The following is a 22,376-nucleotide window of genomic DNA, read 5'->3' as shown; positions in this document are numbered from 1 at the left end:
CTACCTCCTCCTGATAATAGTGCAGCTAGCACTGCTGTTTCTCAGACTTTGTGCTGCAACTGAAAATGCTGCATATACATATAATACTTCCATTAATAGTACCTGCTACTAATTAATGCTACATTAACTTCTACTTTCACTTGATAGCTGCCAATTCAAGCAGCACTGTACTGCTGTACAGTTACTATAGCATATGCAGTGGGTGTTGTGTTTCCGTCATTTTGTCCACCATATCAATTTCATTGAAGGCAGACTAAATAACAGAAGTGTTTCAACAACAACTGAATACAATTACCTTGAGGATTTGAAGGATTGTTGTGTTTAGTTTTAGTTAGATATACCTAATGAAGGGGTAGATGAGTGTGTGCAGATGACACTTGTGCAGTACGCTTTGGGAACGTACAAACTTTGCAGGAAGCAAAATACTGAACACCTGCGCAATATAATTCTGTCCAATGAATGCCTCAACAATAAATAAACTTACCTCAGGGTAGTTTTTTCAATATTTATGGTACAAAGGTACAAACAGAGTATGGCTTAAACAAGTTTCACATGGCTAGAACAACAAGGATCATTTTGTTGTGTTCAGGCCCCATCAGAACACATAGAGACTCTATTAAATTCAAGCCTACACAATACTTTTTATTTATTAGACTGAAAATGCCACAAGAGATGTCTCTTGCTGTTCCTACAGAGGGTAGGCGAGGCAGAATACACTCCTGAAGCACATCTTAAAGGGATAGCAGATTTCCTGTATATTACCATCCACTTAACAAGTCAGTGAGCGAGTGAGTGAGAAACAATCCCCTTCGGAGGTGCAGATTAGTTTGCTGCATCAAACAGAAATGGCCTGAATAGACTAAATGGAGAAGTCACTTTTATCCTGAAGCGTGAAATTATGTTAGGGTCTAGTCCATTACACATACATATAAGGATATAGTGAGTGTGCACACACTTCCGAAGATGCTTGAATATACACATATATGTATGCTGGATTCAACATATACATTTTCTTGTCTGCTCTCTTACAGTACATTCATTTCCTTCCACATACACATATCACTTTTGGTTTTATTTCATTTTTTTATCTACAAACACACACTTCCTCTCGCTCTCTCTCTCTCTTTGCCATAATCTGTCTTTGCTCCCTATATCTGAGCAGCCTACCAGATCAGAGGTAGAGGATGCTCACTAATTTGCTTACTTGGTAATCTAAAGAACCATTTTGTATGACTTAGAAATATAAACTGAGACTGTTTATGTTATGAAATCTATATATACGATAGAGCATTCTTTTGTATATCTTTATAAAATGAAAACTGCTCCGTGTGAGTCATATGCAATGTTTAATGTAAAACTTTTATAATAATGATATGTGACAGTCTATGTTTAATGAGTTGCCCTGGTCATGGAATGTCTGATAGAATATCTAGTAGTTCCACAGTAGACAAGGTTAGTAAAAGTCATACTTCCATCATGTCAGACACAAACCTGCTTTCACTTGATTTTCCATAATAATAATTGACTCAAATGCCACAGTTATTCACGGCGTGTCCATCTGAGATTTCCAATAGTAGGTTAAAGACCAAATATTTTTGGTCAGACATTTTGTGGGACAGTTACTTTAACCTTAAAAGAGTACTTTGTCCTGCTGCTTATATGTCAACCAGTGGTGACAGCCGCACATTTGTTCAGAAGTATAAGATGAGACTTTTAATCACAGGGCATCCATTTGGTTTTATAAATTGCCATTAATCATTTCCACAACTTCAAAAGACTCACTGTGAGCCCTTGTTCAAATGCAGGAACATCAAGATTGAATGCTACAGCATCGCAGCTCTTTGTCCCCTGTTGACATGCCTATCAAAAAATGTATTAAAAGTTGTAATTATATGACAATTTAATTTGGTCTAACTTTGGCAGTTATAAGATGCTCATATTTATGCAGTCACTACTGCAAAAAAATACAGCAATTATTTTTTTTTTCTTCCAGAGGGGCTGCTCAGCCAAAGAGGGTGAATGGGTTGTTCTTCGGGTAACTTCACATGTCCTTGAACCTGTGTAAATGAAACTGTGTATGCTCCATGGCAGAAAGATGAACAAAATCTTTTCAACACTGAACAGTTTTTACATCTGTGCTTTGACAACATGTTTTTGTAGTCTTTCACGTTTTGAGGTTGAGGTTGAGGATGCATTAAACTGAATGATTGTGACAGGGATGGCTGAAAGGGTCAGCAGGAGTGGACAGTTTTACCTCTAAAAATATTTGACATTTGAATCTCTTTTGCACACACAAACAGCTCAAGCTCAATGTTGGACACTGAAACATGAAGAAAGTCTGGTCAAAGTATCTCTCTCTCTCACACACACACGCAAAAACACACACGGCCAAGACAGCCCAGAAATTTCTATTTCACTAGACACTAATCAAGAGGGAGCAAGCCTTTACCTTCTTGGCACACATACAAAGCACACAGTGATAGCCACTGAGGCATACACACTCTCCCACGTGTACACACAACCTGCAATACCTACAACATGCACTACATACAAACACACCCAAGAACAGCCATTTCTGTTTTGCTGCATGTCAACTGAAGGAAAGTGGAGTGAACAGAGGTGACAAGATAATAATGCAGTCAGTTGGGTTATTCCACTACCTCTGGAAGGGTAATTAGAGTGAAAAAGGAGAGTTAGACACAAGAAAACATACACAGAGAGAAAACACAATGAACCTTGGCTTGCTTCAATTTATAGACGTCTTTTTTTAATCAGAAAATGGTTGATCACAACTGTCTTCTTGAATCACTGATAACCAACATTACTTAATGCACTGAGGACCATTTTAAACCTGTTACTGCAATGATTAGCAAGCTATGAAATGTTGATGAGACTGTGCACATACGCCTTCAGAAGAGAAGGAAGACAGCTGGGCATTTTAAAGACTGACATGGAAAGCAAAAGAGAAGATGTGGGATTAGTAAAAGGGAGGAAAGAACAAGAAGATTTGGGAAAGCAACAATGAATTCATCTTACAATACACTTCCAATTACCAGATGTACTTCAATGGTTTTGTTTCATGCAGAGCGTTTGAGTGGAACGGAGCTGGAGCATTGCATTTAATTGGAACAGGGAGGACTGGAAGTGATGCTGCGGCTGCTCAGGTTCAGCCACTAAAGTTTGTTCCAGCTGGCTTTGATGCTACTGAAGCAACAGAAAAATGAGCTTTGTGTTTTCACGTGGATATGGGCACTTCCCAGAATGCTCCAGGATGCCCATATCTCAACTTCAGTGCCATCACACACAACAGCAGAGTCACGCAGACACAAAAAGCCACGCCTTCAGGGGCAGACATGCTAACTTTGAATGCACTCTCAGGAGTACGAAAACGTGTCTCTAACTTTAAAATTCTTCACATCTCATCACGACCGTACACTGCCACATTTTAATATTCAAGCTGGCTTACTTACCCATTTTATTATCTGATAATACGTTTTATGAGCTCATATGTTTATCATCATGTTGTTGTGTTCCCTCATTTTATTGGGTGAGACTTTGTTTGATTGAACCCAGACACCAATTAACTGTGTTGCTGTGTCTTGTCCTTTTTTTGTTCTCAACTAAGAAGACCATAACAGCATATTCGTGTTTTCTTTTTAATATAATAGAGTAAATCTTTTTTTCTAGCCAAGAAAGCATTTATTTTGTTTTTTCTCATCACTGCATGTACAATTTCATTTTTTGTTAAATCCTCACAAAGATCCTGAATCCTGCTTTCTATCCGCACTATTTCCTGTGTTAGGCTCCTGTTCCTTAGACTAAGCTTCTCTGTCTCTGGCTGTGCTTTATCTAACTTAGTGTCTTCAGCTTCTTCCCTGGGAGACTTTCAATACACCTTGCCAACTTGATCTCCATTCCCTTGTTATTAACTTCAGCTTCATACACTTTTGCATTTTGCAGCATTCACTTCTTCCTCTAAACTATCTTTCACTCAAACTCTCACTCATCAGGTTCACTATATCATGATTTTTCTTGTAGCAAGATGCCCTAAAAATCTGCTGGGATGTTCCTCCGAGTTACTCAAAACTACCTCAACAGGCCAGAAAGCAGTGCAGTCATACGATAACACAGATGGATTAGTATTCAACAGACTGTGTTTATCTGCACTAGATGGAGAACACAGTCACACAATACATACTAACATGTATGATATCCACTGAGGATAGCAAGAGTGCACTAGAGTGTAATGTTGCAGCACAAGGATTTCAATAGAAGCTTAAACTAAAGAGGGAAAGAAGACAAGTAGAGGAGAAAGTAATGGATAATATAGGAGGACTAGGGGATGGTCTAAGAGGATTAGCGGAGGAAAAAGAAGGAAACAGAATGAAATAGAAAACAAGAGGTCAGGGCCAGAATTCTAAGATTGAAAGTGGGAAAAGGTAGCAACAGTCAGGGGAAAAAAATGATAGGTGGGTGAGAGTGATGGACGAATAGAGGATTGGAGGTGTAAAGTGAAAAATGATGTAAAATGATGATGCTAAAAAAAAAAAAAAATTTAAAAAAAAACAACCCCAAAAACGAATACTGAAAAATAAGAATACTGGACTCAAGGTCGTAGAAAAGATGACCTTGGCCAAGCTTCAAAGCCTTTGAAATTCTACTCTGGACCTACTTTATTATGTACGTGTATGCATGTACAGGTGTTCCCTTTTCTTTAATCCACAGCAACTGGAAGCTCTAATATGAAATATAAATGCATATACAGTTTTAAAATCAAGATGCACACAATACCTAATTTTATCAAAAGCTAGCAAAAACTGAATATTTTCTTCAGGCCTTAATGATTTTCACCACACTGCCTTGAAACAGTAGCACTCAGAGAGAAGAAAAAGGAAAACAATCTGTCTTTCCAGATTACTCCTGATACCCAACGGATACAAAGAGGCCAAAGCACACATCGACTCTTTTTCGGTTTTTTTTCCTTTTTTTTTTTTTTTTTTTAAATATGTTTGAGTTTCCCTCATGGCTTCCCATTGACTTCCTAAACCAGACCCATTTTCCCATTTGTTATGGTTGTCTGCTACAATAAAGTGATGGGAGTTGCTGTTGTCCTGCAAATAGAGCAAAAAATGGAGAGGCAAGAAATTGGCGATATGGAGCGGAACAAAAGAGGAGAAACAGTTATAGATGGAGAAAGAAAGGGGAGGGGGTGACAGACAGTGACGAGGATGAACATTCACATGTGCAGCACCTAAGATACAGAAGATAGTCTGTGAAATTTGGAAACTTTTGAGTATCTGAAAGTCTAACTGTATTTTTCAGTGTACAGATCAACATTTTGGCTGAACTCCTCTTCCTCAGGATGAAAAAGACAAAGCATGAAGTATGTTTACTTCTTTAAAAAAAATATTTAAGCAAACACATCATTTCTACCGGGTTGCCAAGATTAACTTTCATGAGTTTGAGTATTTTAGATTAAAACTGTTACCTGTTTGTATTTGATAATCTTCCAGGTCTCACCATCCAAACAAAACTTTAAAATGCTCATTTCACAAAGTCTAGGCAGTCTGGGCTGCCTCTCCTGACAGAAACAAGTCCCAAGAGACCAACTGTGGTTGACAAACTGTTGAATTAAATTCTAAGGCCATGTAAATCCATGCAGGTATTTTCTATTTATTATGATTGACTGAGTTCTGGAACAAGCAGTGGAAGTAATTAAAATGGAAGCTGAGTAGCTGTAGCGATGGCCTTACATGCAGGGCCAAATACTTCCTGGTTTAAACAGGAAGTCCCCAAGGAGATGAAGCTCGACGTATTCACCCTCCTCCATAGCAATCTGTCTGCAAGGAGACAGGGCAATTCCATTACCCAGCAATGTAGCATGGGTCCCCTGTGTGTGTGTGTGTGTGTGTGTGTGTATACACACAACCTGTCCAGGGAAGGGAAATAGATACCAATTGGTGTGCGTGCGTGCGTGTCTGTGTGTGTGTGTGTTTGTGAAGAAATAAGCTGCCTAAGGGTAAGAGATGTGTATCAGTCTAACAAGAGATCTCACTCACCTTCAGCTCGTGAGTGAGGCTAAAGACGATCAGTTGGTCTGTGAGCAGATGTGTGTCTTTTTAGTCTTTCATAGGCTACATTTGAGGGGTATTAACTATATGTGCTGGAGACATGGCTTTCCAACACTGAAGCATTAGAATGGAAATAGATCATCGTATCATATACAGAAGACTCCCCCAAAAGGGCCAGCAGGCAATTTTTTTTCAGTCCATAGGCTGTTGTTCTGCTGTCCTCCATACTGTTTTGCTAGTAGCAGCATGAATTTTGCTCAACACTTCTCACTCTGGATTTGAGGTTGTTGTTGTTTTGTTTTGCATGGCTATCGTTTGGACTGAGAAACATCTCTGTGGGAAATCCGATTAGAATTGCGTTTCAAACCACCTCCGAATGTGGCTTGGTTCCGATTTGCAAAAATCCACACGCCTCCAGCATTCCCCTTTCTCTAAGGGATTTCAGTACTAACCACAAGCACACAAAACACACACACACGCACACACACACACATGCACACACGCGCACACACACCTTAAGCCAAATGGATGTGATCTCATGAGCCAACCCCCACCCACAACACAGGCCGTTAAGACTTATGTTAGCATTTGTAGCGTTAAGGAATAAAGTCTACACCGCAACAGAGTTTACATAATGGCACTGCTATGATCTGAGAGCAGCTCAGACCGGATTTGTTTACAAGAGTGAGTCAACACCAAACCAAGAACCGTTTTCTTGTGTGCTGATTTATGGTATAAATTCATCACTAAACAGAGGCCACCCTTGCTTACAATATAAATGTTTTCCTTCATTATAGATGTTTAAAATCTTGTCATTTCAGTTATGGGAGTGCTCTCTCTTGAGTGCCCTGATTGTCCCGTGAATTATCTGTCAAGATTTTTTTGGGGAAAAAAAAGGACTACTTCTTCTTGCCTAGTGGCAGATGGCAGGCTGAGTGACTGGCTAATGGGCTCTAAAGATAGGGAGCGATCAGCGACAGAGCTTTTCGATATGCATGACCTGATGTTTGGAGGGCCATCGTGATTTCACAGCTCTGCACCAAATCATGGCACTTAGAAGGACACTCCTCATGCAACATCAACCCCATGTAGTATTAAAACTTTTTTGGCCCTCATCTCAGCCAGGTATGTCTGTCATTTAAGAAAATCTGCTTATATCACTGTGCTCACTCCAAAAACATTAATACAGCTTTCCTTTTATTATCTCCATTTTCCTTTTTCTTTTCCTAACATCATGAGACTTGTATAAACATTTTGTTTTCACCCAGTCAGAATACCAAGTCACAAACATAGATATTGCCACATCTTTCTCAAACTCACCAAGCTAACCAAAAGAGCCAGACAGCTGCTGACTGCATTAGCTAAACTTTTTATGTCGGAATTTGCTGTATTTTAGTTAAATCAGATGCTGGTGTGAAGGTAGCAGATAGCATTGTCAGAGCAAGTATATAAGACTAACTGATTGGCTGTTTCCTGTGTCTCTTGCTGGCTGACAATGTGACAGGTCACCATGGTGACCGGTGGGATATATGACCCACTGCAGTTGATGTTGTGTTAGCTGGGAGGCAAAATAACTGAATAAGTGGGTGGCTGCAGCCCATGTTGTGGTGCCATAAATTGTTGAGCTGACGGCCATTGGAGACAGCTATAGATAGAAGAATGGACGAAGCCAGAAACGGGCAGGACCGCAATAACTTCCATGTTGTGACAGCCAAGGAAAAGGCTGCTGTATTTCACCAAAGAGCTTTTGAGTTTTATGACCTCTTGCTTATTAAATTATGATAAAAATTTACTGTCCATACTATTTCATTTTTCTTTATCAGTATGTCACTCTCTATCCATAACCATGTACTTCACTGCTCTTTTTGTAGATAGTGTTGAAAGATGTCACCAAGTACTCTTGTGCTGGAGTGTGCCCGCATGTGCATTTTGTCACAGATAAGACAGACACCTTTTTCAAACACCACAGGCAACACCATGACATGTGTATCAGCATATATGTACACAAATGGACAGACACAAATCCTTCTATACATCCACATAAACACACGGCAGACAGATTGTAAGCATCATACAGCTATTTGAAATGGTGAAATAAGACAAAGGAGAAACGGGCATCTCGACGGCACTAACCTTACACATAAAACTATAAGTCGGCACAGACAACTGCAGTCTCCTTGTGCTGACTTTATGTTGACATACTGAAGGATCACAAAAGCTCCATAAAATTGGCGTGAAGGTGGAGCAAGCACACATACCCGCAGACGGGTTTGTTGTCATGGTATGACATACTCTGTTCTTAATGCAAACCAGTGTAAACACACAGCTAACGGATGTCACCGCAAACTACAAGCCAAAACACAGAGAGAGAGATGAAGGGGCAGAGGATGTATGTGGGAGCATCATAGAGACAGACAGGCAGAGGCAGGAAAGAAAGACTGGAAAAGAAAAAAAAGAGAAATGAAAGATAATCACAAAGTTTGAGGAAAAGAGAGACAAAGAGTGAAGGAAAAAATTAAAATGACATAGACAGATGGTTCTGTGCTGTTCTCCTGATAACACTTCTATCTTTGTGAAACATAACAAGCCCCTTGTGTAAGTCATGAACACTGCATAAAATCAAACTATCAACATGATGGTAATCATAACAAGTGTAGCCTGTCATGATGCCATTATCGCTGTATCTGAGCAACACTTTAAAGTTTTGTAGGTGACAGTTAGCATAATGAAAATGCAGATAAAAATAGAACAGGAGACAGAGAGAAAAGCACCGAATGAGCAGGAAACAGCGAGTGAGCGATAACAGGAAAAAAAAAGCAGACTGAAAAAAGACAACTGGACAAAGAGTGAGAGACAAGGAGAAAGGATATGAGATGGCCATCTGAGTTTCTGTAGTTTGAAAGGCAGATTTAAAGTCGATGTTGCCCCAGTGTGTGCCTTGAACATGTCATAAAATCACCAACTGTTATCAAGGTAATTATGTTCACAACCAGGAGAGACCATTAAGGAATGGTTCTCACAAGCTTGTAATCGACCTCTGATGAATAGTTACACAATGCAACTGTGTTCCATGCACACACAGGTGCTCAGACACACAGACATTACCACATGCACATACATGCACTAGCTTGCACACAAACATGGAGTATATGTCTACACACACACACACACACACACACACAGTTTTTTGGTCTGTTTATGCATTGCATCATTCACCCTGCTGACACAATCTAGCATAACACAAAACTCATTAATTCAGTATTATTTCAGTATTCAGCAATTCATCATTGCCGATATGATTAACCAAAGTGTCACACTCTCATACAGTCTCATTCATCAAACATTTGCATGGAAATGTTACGTCTCACATCAGCCTGGAGCACACTCTTGATGGGTGGTGTGTTTTACTTTCTATGGATCCTGTTGATAAGTGAATGAAATCATGCAGGCGTGGTTTCCCATTCTGCTGCTATTGTCACTTTTTGTTTGTTGTACATTCATTTGACTTCAATTGGGACATTTGCCTCTATTTAAATGGTGTGTAGCAGTACAGTAACAGTAAAGTCATTTATTATGGTAACATTTTGACTCAGCAAAAGCGATGCAACAGGATCTGTCTCCCTTTTCTTTCAGGCTACCTTCCTCTGATTTCAACCTGAGGAGTCTGTAATATAACAGTGTCAGAAAGAAGAAAACTGGTGTTAGCTCATATTTCTCAAAGCCATAGGAGTGATCAGTCAAGGTTTTTCTTCTGCAGTGTATCAAACTTTGGCATTTTTTTGCACAGTTTTGAAGTTCCCTGCCATGATTGATTTGACCTGCTAGTCAGCTACCAGCTCCAGTATAATTCCTGTTGAAATTTAAAATATTGCCTATTCCTTATACAACCAACAGGCTCAAGTGGAAGGAAGCAGAAAGTGATCAATTATAATGTGAAGAAACGCTGGCCAACAGAAATAATGAAGTGTATCCCTATTTTTTTCTGCAACAATAAGGAAACATCAATTCACTGCTGACAATGAAATGCTTTTTTCCCCCCTCAAACCTGTCATTTAAGGATAGCCAGGCAGCTGTCAGTCGTGGAGCATTACTGCGCTGACAGATGTATTCAAACAGACATACTGAAGGAGAAAGGAGGAGGTTCAGGTGCAGCTTAGATGGAGCAGTTGTCACAGTAAAATTGAGGTATTAGTGGATGTCATCTGTATATACGCTCATGGTGGTTTTATCTCATTTCTAATAGTAGTAAGATAAAATCATTTGTCATTCACCTACCTGTTACAACTATCCATGTAATATCAAGTTTAATATTAACAATTTCCAAGAGAAAACCTTGTGATAATGACCAAATAAGGATTTAACCTTCTGACGACTTTTGTTTATTTTGTTTGTGTAATCCAAAAGAGTTAAACCATGTGTGGAGAAACACTTTTGAATGTGGAGAAATGCTACATTTAACAAAGGTATTTTCAATCCAATTATCCTCATTGGTACTTGTCAGTTACAAGTCTGTCCTATCAACACCATTATTATTATTATGCACAGGCCCAGTAAAACCTTCACCATGAGAATAATAGATCTCAAAGGAGGTCATTGCCAACTCACAGACCACTGTGACAGACCATTAAATTGACACTCAGTTAGCTTTTGTATGATTATTAAAATGCACAGCCATAACAGCAAAATGACCAAATGCCATTTTAACAGCTAATCATTAGAGCTTGTCAGCTGGCAGTGGGTCTCTACTGTAAGGACTGCCATCATGACAATTCAGGTTTTACGTTGCATTTAAAATTTAAATGAACCAGTCATTCAAAAGTTATACCTGACTATTAAAAACTGTCAATTAGCTAAGCCTTCTTGAACTGCAAATATGTTTAAAAGACACACATATTTGGAGCTTCAAAGTATTCCAAAGTGTTAATGTAAATAATTATGAAATGAATAATCACATGAATAAATTGTGGAAAATTTAGCATTTAGATTTAAAAAAATATATATATTATTGGACATACTTAAACTCGACTCATTACTATAAAATGGTATTTTATCCTTCCTATCTTTATCATACCATATTTTACTGGATGGTGTCAGTTTTCAATGACAGTCTGTATGAGTCAAGTTTTATGTTGTTGTATATTGTTCTTGTCTTTTCTTTTGCATATATATGTAATCTACAATTTCTCATTATTAATTCATACATCGTTTTTTGCGATTGCATCACGGTAATTTCTATTCTGCTTTTTCCTCTTCACTCTATACTGCTGCAATGATCCAGTGCCCCCTTTGGGATGATTAAAGATTCATCATGTCTTATTTGAAATAATATTCGGCGGGCAATTGTCTGGCTACTCACTGCCGATGTGGAGGTATATGGTGTCGCGTCTCTCTCCGTGCGGGTTTTGAAAGCAGCTGTAGAGTCCATTGTGGCCAAGGTCCACTTTGGTGAGTATCAGTCTGGGGCCCTCAAGACGGTGCTGGGCCTTCACATCCGTCCCGTTCACCTTCCATGACACTGATGCGTCGTTGTCCAGGGAGCCACACTGCATGGTGACATCACTGCCCATTCGCTCATACTGGTTCCTGGCAACTGGAAACACACAAAGTCAAAGAAGAGAAGCATTAGAGATATCAACATCAAATAACAGCCGAAAATGGATACAGAGAGTCAAAATTAAAGCCCTTACAATTATAGCGTAAGCTGAAAGCAAAATATTCTATGTGGGGATATTCCTGCTTATTCTGTCATTCTGGGTCCTAGCAACAAGAAGCAGGCAAAAGCAAAGGGAAAGTTTATTATTTGATAAGGTTTCAACTGATGTGATTAAACTGAATGTGGAGAAATGGAAATATGATGTGCTTTGTAGTTGAACCTGAATTCAATCTTTTTCTTTTTCTATGCACATTGTACAGCCATTGATCTGTCGCAAAGGGAAGGTAACATTTTACCACTTTTGTACATTTCATTAAGGTTTCAAGGAACTTTATTGTCATACCAGCTCACATTCACATGTTTATGGTACGAAATTAGGACTCAGGTCCCGGGAGCAATAAGTAGAATATAAAAATATAATAAAAAAAGTTGAATAAAACAGAAATATAAGCTAAATAAAAATAGACTATTAAAAGAATATAAAACTAAACATTTAAATAAGCTAAACATTTAAATAAAGAAGCCGTTTTTTTGCATATATCAGCATAAATATGCATGTGCAAGTGTGTGCAAGTATGAGGTAGACCAGAAAGTAGTCCAGCGTAATAACCAAACTATCTCTGATGAGCATAAGTTCGGTTGGGCTGTACTTCACACACGGATTTAGCTTTGAACTAGTGCTTAAAAACGGCCTCTGAGTAGCTAAAACAGGGCTTAGTCCCGGGAGCTCGAGAAGCCGCTGCTCTACTGTGCGCCACCATTCCAGTGTCATTTTTTCCAGAATTTTAACAATCATTCATAGTGAGTGAAGAATGGGAAAACTGACACCAATACTGTCTTTGACCATGGATTCAGAAGAGTTGCAGGGACAATGACCCCAGGGGTTAAGGGGTATATGTGAGCCTAATGGGAGTTTGAGCCAGGACACTGGGGTTACTAACCCACCTCTGTTTACAAGTCCCATGGGCCCTCTCATGACCACATGAACTGAAGACCTCTGATTAACACTTAAACTCTGAGGATCAACAGACCAACAAGAAACAACAATAAAGTTTTGATCCCCATCTTTGGAGAAGCCCCCGTCTATGAATAAAAGAAATAAAAAAACGTGCCCCCACGGCCTGGGATCAAATGCTCTGAAGATCCTTGTCTTGCTTTGATGTCTCTCTCTGTGTCAGTCCCCTCCCTCCTTTCTTCTTCCCTACAATGCCTCTCATTTTTGTGTTTTTCACTTGAGGTTGCTTCCTCAGACGTACCTTTTAACATGGCTGATACAGACATCAACTTTGTGTTTCATTTATATTTCATGTCCTATACCAGGGCCATCTATATTCACAAGGACAAGATCCCTGCCCCCATTAAGTTTGCCCTGACACTATTTGTTCTCTCTCCATCTTCCTTTCTGTCTGCCATTCATGATTTCCCCCCCACACACACACACACACTCCCCACTACCAACCCTTCCAGCACCATACTCTCCACTCTCTGTCTCTCATTCATGCCACATCTCTGTTTTCTTTATCTCTCTGTCTTTTTCCTCTTTCTGTCCATCCCAGTTATCTCCATGCTTGTCCTCCCCATTTCCCTGAGTCCAAATAATGAGCATGCATATGCATGTGAGTGGCAAGAAATGCCAATTTCCTTTGATCTTCCCCACTGTCAAGTTACTTTGAATGGATATGTGACTTCATTTACATAAAAACTTATTTCCGTCTTAGAAAAAAAAAACATAAAGTTTGACTTTGATGTTAGTTTTGATGATGATGATGCTGGCACCCTTGTGCTTTATGTGACAAGTGAGAAGAGAAGAGAAGAGAAGAGAAGAGAAGAGAAGAGAAGAGAAGAGAAGAGAAGAGAAGAGAAAGAAGAGAAGAGAATCTTTCCTGCAGTCAGTCAGTGAACATTCATGCAAAGTATCTGAAAAAGTCATAATTCTACATATACTGCACTGAATGCTATTAAATCTACTAATTTATCAAAGTGAGAGAACATATTAATCAATACTCAGAAAAGGTCCCTGCCTTAAATTCCTTTGACCCCCTTTAATTGGCATCACACTTTTGTCAAATTAGGAGACAATCCACGTCCAGTCGAGGTTACATAGTTATATGCAGGTTTTCAAAAAAAGAATATCTTTGGTGGAGAGCATATCCCTCAGAATATTTCACTGAAACTGTCTTTGGAAACTTTTACCTCTGAATGTCCTTCATAGTCTCAGCACAGCACTGATTCTTTGACCTCACCCCCTTGCACCCCGCATCCTATTCTTCTTATCTTCTCAGGTTACATCATTCTGTCTATACCTTTGTCCTTTCCAATATCTCTTCATCACTCCAGTCTGTGCTCCCTTCTTCCTCTCTGTGCTTCTTCTTGTCTCCCGTCATATCAAAGTTAACTCTGTGGTTCTTCTGTCTCATTGCTTCCCAACCTGCCATCTGCCTCTATGCATATCCTGCTTTGAACTTTAGGGTCTCCTGCTCTTGTCTTTCCCATTCTATTTCTTTCATTTAGTTCAGTCTGTCTCTCTTTTTTTCTTCGAATTTTTGGCCTCTTTGTGATTCTTTTTGTTCCTTCCTCTTTCATTGTCAGTCAGTTTAAACACTGAAAACATATTAATGTGACCTTTTTGAGAAGTGTCTCCTTAAGATGGTATGTAACATAATGGAATAAAAGTGAGGATCAGGTACATTTTTTTACGATATAAATGCAATATTTTCAGCACTTGAAATTAAAGGTCTGAAAGCTTGTGACATCTCCAGCATTGGGATAAAAATGTACATGGTCTTTAATTGTGATCAGTCCAAGGCAACAATGATGTTGTGTAGTCAAGCATCTTGGTATTCCATACCTGTCAGGTGGGTGGATTATCTAGAGGAGAAATATTCACTAACATGGATTTTAGCAATTTTGTGCTCAAAATTTGAGAGGAATAAGCCTTTGCGCAGAAAAAGTCTGCCAGTTCTATAAAATTTTAACTCCTTTTATTCCACGTGAGCTGACCCATAATGTGCAGCTGTGAGCTAAGTGCAGCCAACTCGTGTTGTTTATGATTGGTTTAAATTATTGAGATAATCAGACAACACAGTTCTGTCTCTGGCAACCAGACTGATAAACAACAGGTAGTGTAGTGACTTGTGAGTCCTTCCTACTTGTGCCATAGTGACAGAAAATACTTGTTTATTATTGGCCATACCATATGCATACACCCCAAGGATTCCTGATGTAGGACTTTGCCTCTGTTATTTTCATTTATCTGCATGTTTTATCGCTCACTTATTCTTACTGTCTGTGTTTCCCTTATCTGATCCTCCGTCTGTATATCTCTCTGCTCACCTCTTGCTCTCCCCTCTACATCACTTTCTCTCCCTCTCACCTTGACAATGCTCCCCCTGAATTCCACGTAAACTTCAGCATTCATCAGCGGTACATCACTTACCATGGGTATTCTGCACACACACTGCACATGCATAATACGCCTTATAGCAACAGCGGAAACACAAGTAGATACACTTACAAGTACACTCATGTACTCGCTCACACACGGGCTCCCACACCACTCTGCATAATGTCCTCATGCCTCATCAGCATACAGACAAGCAGGCCTAATAACCATAATGACATTCAGCTCAAGTGCTATTGATCTCTTGGTAATATACAGGGCATTGTAAGCAGTGTTAGAACACTGTTATTCCCAACCAATGAGAGTAAGAGTCATCAATGTCCTTCACAAAGCTTCAACTTTGCTCTTTTTGCTCATTATTCTATTTATTTATGTTGATTCCAACTGACAGGTCCCCTCATGAATAAACAAGCCCATGTTTCTCCTAGAGGCAAAGCAGATCAGATAACTTATTTTCAAATCTGGACAAGTTTTGTGCATTAAGATAAGTCAAGTGAGTTATGCCTATGATAAAACTGCCATTAAATGCAGAGGATAAACAATGACAGAGTAAAGGACACTACAGAGGGCTGCAGATGAAAGTGATTTTTATCAATCTGACAAAGTGTAGTATGAACAATGTTCATTTCTTTTCTCCTGTTTTGAAGGCAAAGTGGTCCAACATTGAACCATAGAGTCATGATACTCAAAAGCAAGATTATATATTTGATTAGCAGGTTTTTAAAAGTGTTTTTTTCAAATGCAGCTCACGTTTAATTTTACTTGATATGTCTTGCATCCTCACAAATGTCCTGAGTAACAACTTAAAATTCAGCATGACAGCTTGCATGCAGTTAGCCTGAGGAAAGCAAGTAAATGCATCATTTAAGATGATGTGTCTGAGCAGTAAGTCCATCATACAAATGTGTGTTGCATTTGTTGTTCATACACACAAAACCTGTGCTCATGTGTATGTGTGTATGACCACATGTAGATGTATTTGCTCACAGTTTCAAAATTTAACAATATCCAAGCATGTTTATAACCCACAGAAATGTAAAGAAATATATGAATAGTTTTGCATTCTTTAGTATCTGTTGGAACAAGCCAGACTCTGAATATGCAGCTGTTTTAATATAACTGGGAACACTGGGGCACAAGGGGTTACCAGGATATTGTTTGCCATTACAGGGAAGTTGAACTTTATATTCATAGTAGGATTCTACAGGTCACAAAGGGTATTGTAGTTCCAATGCAGCACTGTGATGTTTTCCCAAAACAGAACCATAAAGAGCCAACAGTGTGTCATGGTGTGAGGTCAGTGTTTCCAAGACCTGCAGGACATTATATGCACACATCTCTATCCAGAGGCTATTTAAAGAATAATGACCACACACAAACACACACACAAACCCAAAGGCAATAAATCGCATGTATGTGTCCATGAGCTGTTTACCAAACTAACATAAGTGATGTGATACAAACACAAAACCAGACACAAACATCTGCACATACAACTGTGCACATTCACACAAAAATACATACAGACAGATAAATTCACGGGAACATGTGCACATTGTTATACACATAAATACACTGAATCACAAACACTTATCTAATGCATTCACAAACATAATGTCGTTAAGTACACTTGGAAAAAAAATCCTCACATCACTCTTTACATTTGGCATACACACACAGACACGGAGACACACACACACACACACGCGATGCACTGCAGATCAGAAGGAGAAATGTTAGTTTGTTAAATTCAAAGTCCATGTGTTTTTACATACCAGTGAAGGTCAAGATAAGAGCAGTTCAAGACCATTGGAAGTGAAAGAGATAAGGGCGGTAGGTGGTAGCAAAACAGAAAGAGAAACAACAAAGAATCAGAGAGAAGATCAGAAGGGAAAGAATGCTGTTGATGAAGTGAAGACATTAACTGAAGTGAAGGAATGATATGTGCATGTGTGTGTGTGTGTGATGGCAGCATGTCTGGAAAGGGAACTCTGGAATGGGAATCTAGAATCCTTTTTTTTTCTTGAGTCATTCTTGACATTTTTACAGTTTTGTGGGACTTGATGACATCTTTCTGACGACTTTCACACGTCAAAACAGATATATGGGTAATGAATGAACAATGACTCATTATCTTCATTTCACCGCTGTGTCCCTTCTTTTTATACAGCTAGCAAACACTTGTTTCATCAAAGGTAGGCTTTTAATCTTCACATATTTCAACTTTCATAGTGACTTTTTCTCTCTACAAATCAGTTGTTATATGTATAAAATCTTAGGAAGAAGTCTGAATTTCCCCCAGGTGTGATGGAGCAGTAGCAGAATAAAAAAACAGGACCTTTTATATCAGCGACATCAGTGCAAACAGAAGTCAAACACAATCTCCCACAGCTAGGCTGACCTTCATACAGATTCAGACAGGTACAAGAGTATGCTGAGATGTATCAGGCAAACACACAACCCATAAAACATACATGCATACAAACACCTTCTTCACTTGGTTAGAATACTGATCAATTTTGATTATAGAGCACCAGCTGTGTGAGCCTGTGCGTGCATGTATGAGTTTCAATTTACACAATATCTTCCTTCATATGCCACAGTGTGGTTCTATCATTCTGTATCTCTGAACTTACTTGTCTGTGCATGCATACATATGTTTAGAGTGTGTGTGTGTGTGTGTGTGTGTGTGTGTATGGGTGTGTGAATAACCAGCTCTAAGTTATGATCTGACTCCACAAGAGCGGCGTGAAATGAAATTGAAGCTCAGGGCTGGCATCCTGATTTACCATCTCAAAAATGTTATTCCCTATTTGTTCGTGTGTCAGTGACAGTGCATGCTTGCATGTGTGTTTTGCTGTTATTTTGTGCCTGTGTGTGCCTTTGTCGTTACAATGTGTAGTCCTCCATGTGTATAGCCCCCCTTGTGGAGTCACTGGCATGTACATATCAGACCGTGTCACTCTCCACCCGGGCTTTAACTCACTGGCACATTTATCAGTGAATCGCATTTGTATGCCTAAGGGGAGCCATGCCTTTTCAAAGTCCAGCAGTAAAATATTGGATTGGCTGACACACAGAGATAAAGCACAGGGGAATTATCAGTTTAGGTTTAGAAGATCACATTTTTTCACTTGGTGGCTATACATGCTGATGCTGCATGGGCCACTTAGACCGGTACACAGAAATAAAATCGATCTCTTTTTTTTTCTATGTGTGCAATTTAATTGAAAATTGAAAGCCTGAACTTTATTCATTGCACACATCAACATAGTATTTGTAGTAAAATACAAAAGCTCAAAAGCTTAACTTTGTACTTTGCTTGACTTCTTCACTAATCCATTTACATTCTTTAAATACTCTAATTTTATTTTACAAGTGATTCTTTAGGTTTTCAGGTTAACCAATTAACATATAGAAATATAGAACTTCTGGGAAACTTTGGTGCAGTGTTTGTATGTTAATGCGTAAGACACAAAACTTACTATATTTTGTTTCCACTTGTAACTTTTTTCTTTTATTATTGGATGAGAGCAAAGCTCGATAATGAGCTGAGGTGCTTCTGGTGACACTAAACCCGAATCTCCCTGTGCTCCAGGTTCATATTTGCAAACTCTCCATACCATGTAGAGCTCACCTCATGCTTCCTTGGGTCATTCAGCCTCCTTCCATCTCCAGCCTAGCCAGTCTTCCTTGTGTCTCCTCTAATCCCCACCTACCCACATCTCCACCTCTGCCTTCTCTCAGTCACTCACCTGCCACACCAACCCTCCTCCTGCACTCTGGACCCTCAACCCTCTGCCTTCTCTCTAGAAAACCCCACTTCAGTTAAGGGCTCAAAACATTCTTTGAACTATTTCTGTCTCTGAGTTGTGTGTGAGTTCTGCATTGTGGGGTCACAGTTCTGTAGTCCACAGCATAATAATGAACAGGCATTTCACTGAGGGCTTGTCATCTATACCTGTGCATGTATTGGCTGTATTAGGTAAAAGGGGGTAAAAAAAAATTAAGTGGCGATATTTTAATTAGACGTCTGCTCAGGGTGAAGTTGTGCAATGCTATGCTGGGAACAGAACCCTTTCAGGAGAGAAATGTTGACATGTCACAGTAGAGAAAGCTGCTTCAGTTTCAGGGTAATGACCATGCGGGCTAGCTGTCACACCTTCATGGCTTACTGGAGCATTTTGAATAGAATAGTGCCATCGTTAATGTTATTAATAACACAGAGCTTTTTGGGAGAGCTGTTTTTTTATTATTATTATTATCGCTCAGTTTATCAAAGGATTAAAGAAATAAGCATGGCTTGCAGCCCTAGTAATGATTCATATAATATTCAGTTTTGAGTGGAGATTGAGATGTGTGCATGTCCTGCTTCGGTAGATGATAATTGGTGGCATAGCAAGTGAGGCAGGTTCCTCAGATGTTTCTGTGAGGTATGACACTGCAAAAAGCTAAATCCTCACTGACCCCTCCCCACCCCCACCCCCATCCACCCTCCTCCACTTCGTGATTTATAACACAGAGATCCGATTAACTGCTCTATGACATAATAAGCATTGCAATAAACTGCAGCTGACACTTTCACGGTGGTGCACATATTAATACACTGATAGAGATTCTCCCGTCCTCATATATGCTCACACATACACACACATACACGCACACTCATGCAGGCCACACGGGCGGAAAAAAAACAAACTTGGATGAAAGTATGCACGGACATACACACTTCTGCACCAACCCACACACACGCGCATGCTCTCACACATACACTTCCTCTGCAAACATCTTGGAATTAAGTTATCACTTTATCCTCTCCTGTCTCTCTTTCCCACAGAGAGATTAACATTCACTCTCTCTCTCTCTCCCTCTCTCTCTCTTGCATTTTGCCGTTCCTTTCATGTGAGCACTGAGGCAGCTGCAGCTGTGTAAGTGTTTCTGTGTGTGTGTGTGTGCTGCATGTGCATGTGTGTGCATGACTCAGGGCACCAGCGCTCAAATAAATCAACTTCCTGTTTCCTGCCATCTTATCTTAGCTCCATTGCACATGTAGACGTACAGTGTTCGTGTGTGTGTGTGTGTGTGTCAGTCTGATCATTGGCCTCATCATCTGGCTTGCGGAAGCCACTGGAGAAGACAGAAAGACTTGCAGGCAACGGGGTTAATTGACACTTCAAATTTTAGATGTCTGTGTTCTGGGAGGAATATGGAAGCAAGGGAGATAACAAGGAGTGCTAAAGGAGAGGAAGAGAGACAGAGGGGAGAGACGAATAGGAGAGAGTGGTTCGAGGAAAGGGGGACAGCACAGGAGGGAGGAAGAATTGTTGAGAGTGAGTAGGGCAGTTAATATTTTACAAGCCTGGATTAGAGAGGTCATGAAATGAGGAATGGGAGAAGGATTCCTGAGAGCCAGCTCAGGAGAGAAAAGGAGCGGGACAGCTGGATAACACAGCTTTGATCAGAAACATCTGTAGGTTTCGTGGCGGAGGGAGAAAAACAGTGAGTGGTGGGAGAGAAGTGATTGCATCCTGCTTCGTTTGTGTGGACAGGTTTCAGCCTATGTTCGGTTTGTTTTTCTGTCTAAATCCGTTCAGATATAGCAAGCGCTGGTGGAAATAGGAAGTCAAAGAAAAGATGGGAATGAGCTACTAATTATATCTCTTTACGAAACTAAAAATAGATAAACAATGAACAGATAAACATTTATTTTTCTTTAGACAGTATAAAATTTCCTATCTACAGTATGCAGTATGAAGTACAATGCTGTTGACCTCTTCCTAAAATTACACCCTAGCTTTATAAACTGATTTCCCATGCAGGCAGCCACTGGTTTCCATCCCTCCCACCGTGTTGTGAGAGACAACTTGCAGAGTCTCGAGTCTTGCTTGACGTTGGTAATCCATCATGGTGAGCATTTCATCCACATCATTTTTTGTCACATCAGCAAAGGTCCAAATCTAGACATCTAATTTACATTGTGTTGACCTATCGTGACATTAGCGATGTTGTCTCTAACCAGACTGGCTGTCTCAGCTCACAGCAGCCTGTAATTGTTTGGTTTTGGGAGAAGCATAAACAGCCAAAGCATATGAATGAATATTCCGACCCATAATTATGCTGGTGCATTTCCAAAGTGAATAAGAATAAGTATGATTTTTTGAAAAGAGAAAATTACATCAGGAAGAGCAGAATATGAAGTGGCAGCAGTGTAACCCTCAAAACGGGGGAAGAGATTGTTATTATCTGCTTTTATAATGAACCCTGCATCTAATAAATATGTTTTCTGACTCCCCCTTGGCAGGCCTGTATAATAATGATAATCACACGTAAGCCTGCAGAAACCTCCCTTGCAGTGCTAATCTTATTGTTTAATAACATAGCTAACATCACCCTAAGCCTTCCCACAGAGCCAAACTCTGAAGGTCAGTACTAATACCAGGCTGCTCATTCATTAAACCAAAAGGAGGAATACAGAGAGATGAAACAGCGAGAATAAAAAGTAAAAGGGAGGAGGTAAATATAAGGACATAGGGATGATAAAAGGGGGAGTAGTGTGAGACAGAGAGGGAAATAATATGAGAGTAAAAAGGGCAAAAAAGAAAGAGCAAAAGACATATAGGGAGGGTCATGGAGAAAGTTAACAAGTGGATAAGAGAAAGTATGAAGTGATAAGTGGATAAAATGGGGAGACAGAGGGGATGCAAAGGTTTCAGAGGCAGAGATGAGATGAGAGGAAAGGGACGGATAGAGAGATGGCCGCCTTAATTAATGGACTGTAATATATGACAATATTCCCGGGTTCCAAGATAATATCAGCAAAAATTACAGCCCTCATCTCGGGCACACTGTGCAAATATACTGTGACCTTGACGGAGGAACTGCAGTGGCAGAGAAATTTGAAAAACTCTTGACAGCAGCTAAACTTGTCGTAATAAAAAAAGTTTATTATGATTATGGAAATTATGAAAACCTTAAAATCTGCTTCCATCACTATGTTGGAGAATCAAGGTTGGCTAAATGCACTCTTTAAGTGCTATCATTTGGCTTGAGAAGTTCTTGCGGGTGAAACCATTTGGTGACACACCAGAAGTAGTAAAGTAACAACAGTAGTAAAACCTGAACCTGTGCAATTTTGCGTTTTTCTGTGGTGTGAAATTCCATACAGATCACTGTGTAGTAAGATGTGTTAAGTAAGGATAAAGATATAAGTGAGTGTTTGTAAATGAGTGATTTTTTTTTATCTTCCATAACA

At 39.6% G+C, this 22,376-nt stretch overlaps 1 protein-coding gene across 2 annotated transcripts in view; it reads right to left on the bottom strand.

Moving 5' to 3' along the window:
- cntfr (ciliary neurotrophic factor receptor) overlaps window positions 1-22,376 on the bottom strand; it is a 200,473-nt gene that overhangs the window by 77,000 nt on the left and 101,097 nt on the right. For both annotated transcript variants that reach the window (XM_046376133.1, XM_046376132.1), the window contains one exon: window positions 11,428-11,661. In XM_046376133.1, coding sequence (XP_046232089.1) covers window positions 11,428-11,661 — 234 coding nt within the window. The remainder of the gene's footprint in view (window positions 1-11,427; window positions 11,662-22,376) is intronic.

This window comes from Scatophagus argus, chromosome 20 (assembly GCF_020382885.2).
Source record: "Scatophagus argus isolate fScaArg1 chromosome 20, fScaArg1.pri, whole genome shotgun sequence".
NCBI classification, from domain to species: Eukaryota; Metazoa; Chordata; class Actinopteri; family Scatophagidae; genus Scatophagus; species Scatophagus argus.
Note: the sequence above shows the minus strand (reverse complement) of the source record. Positions and strands in the feature narration are given on the sequence as shown.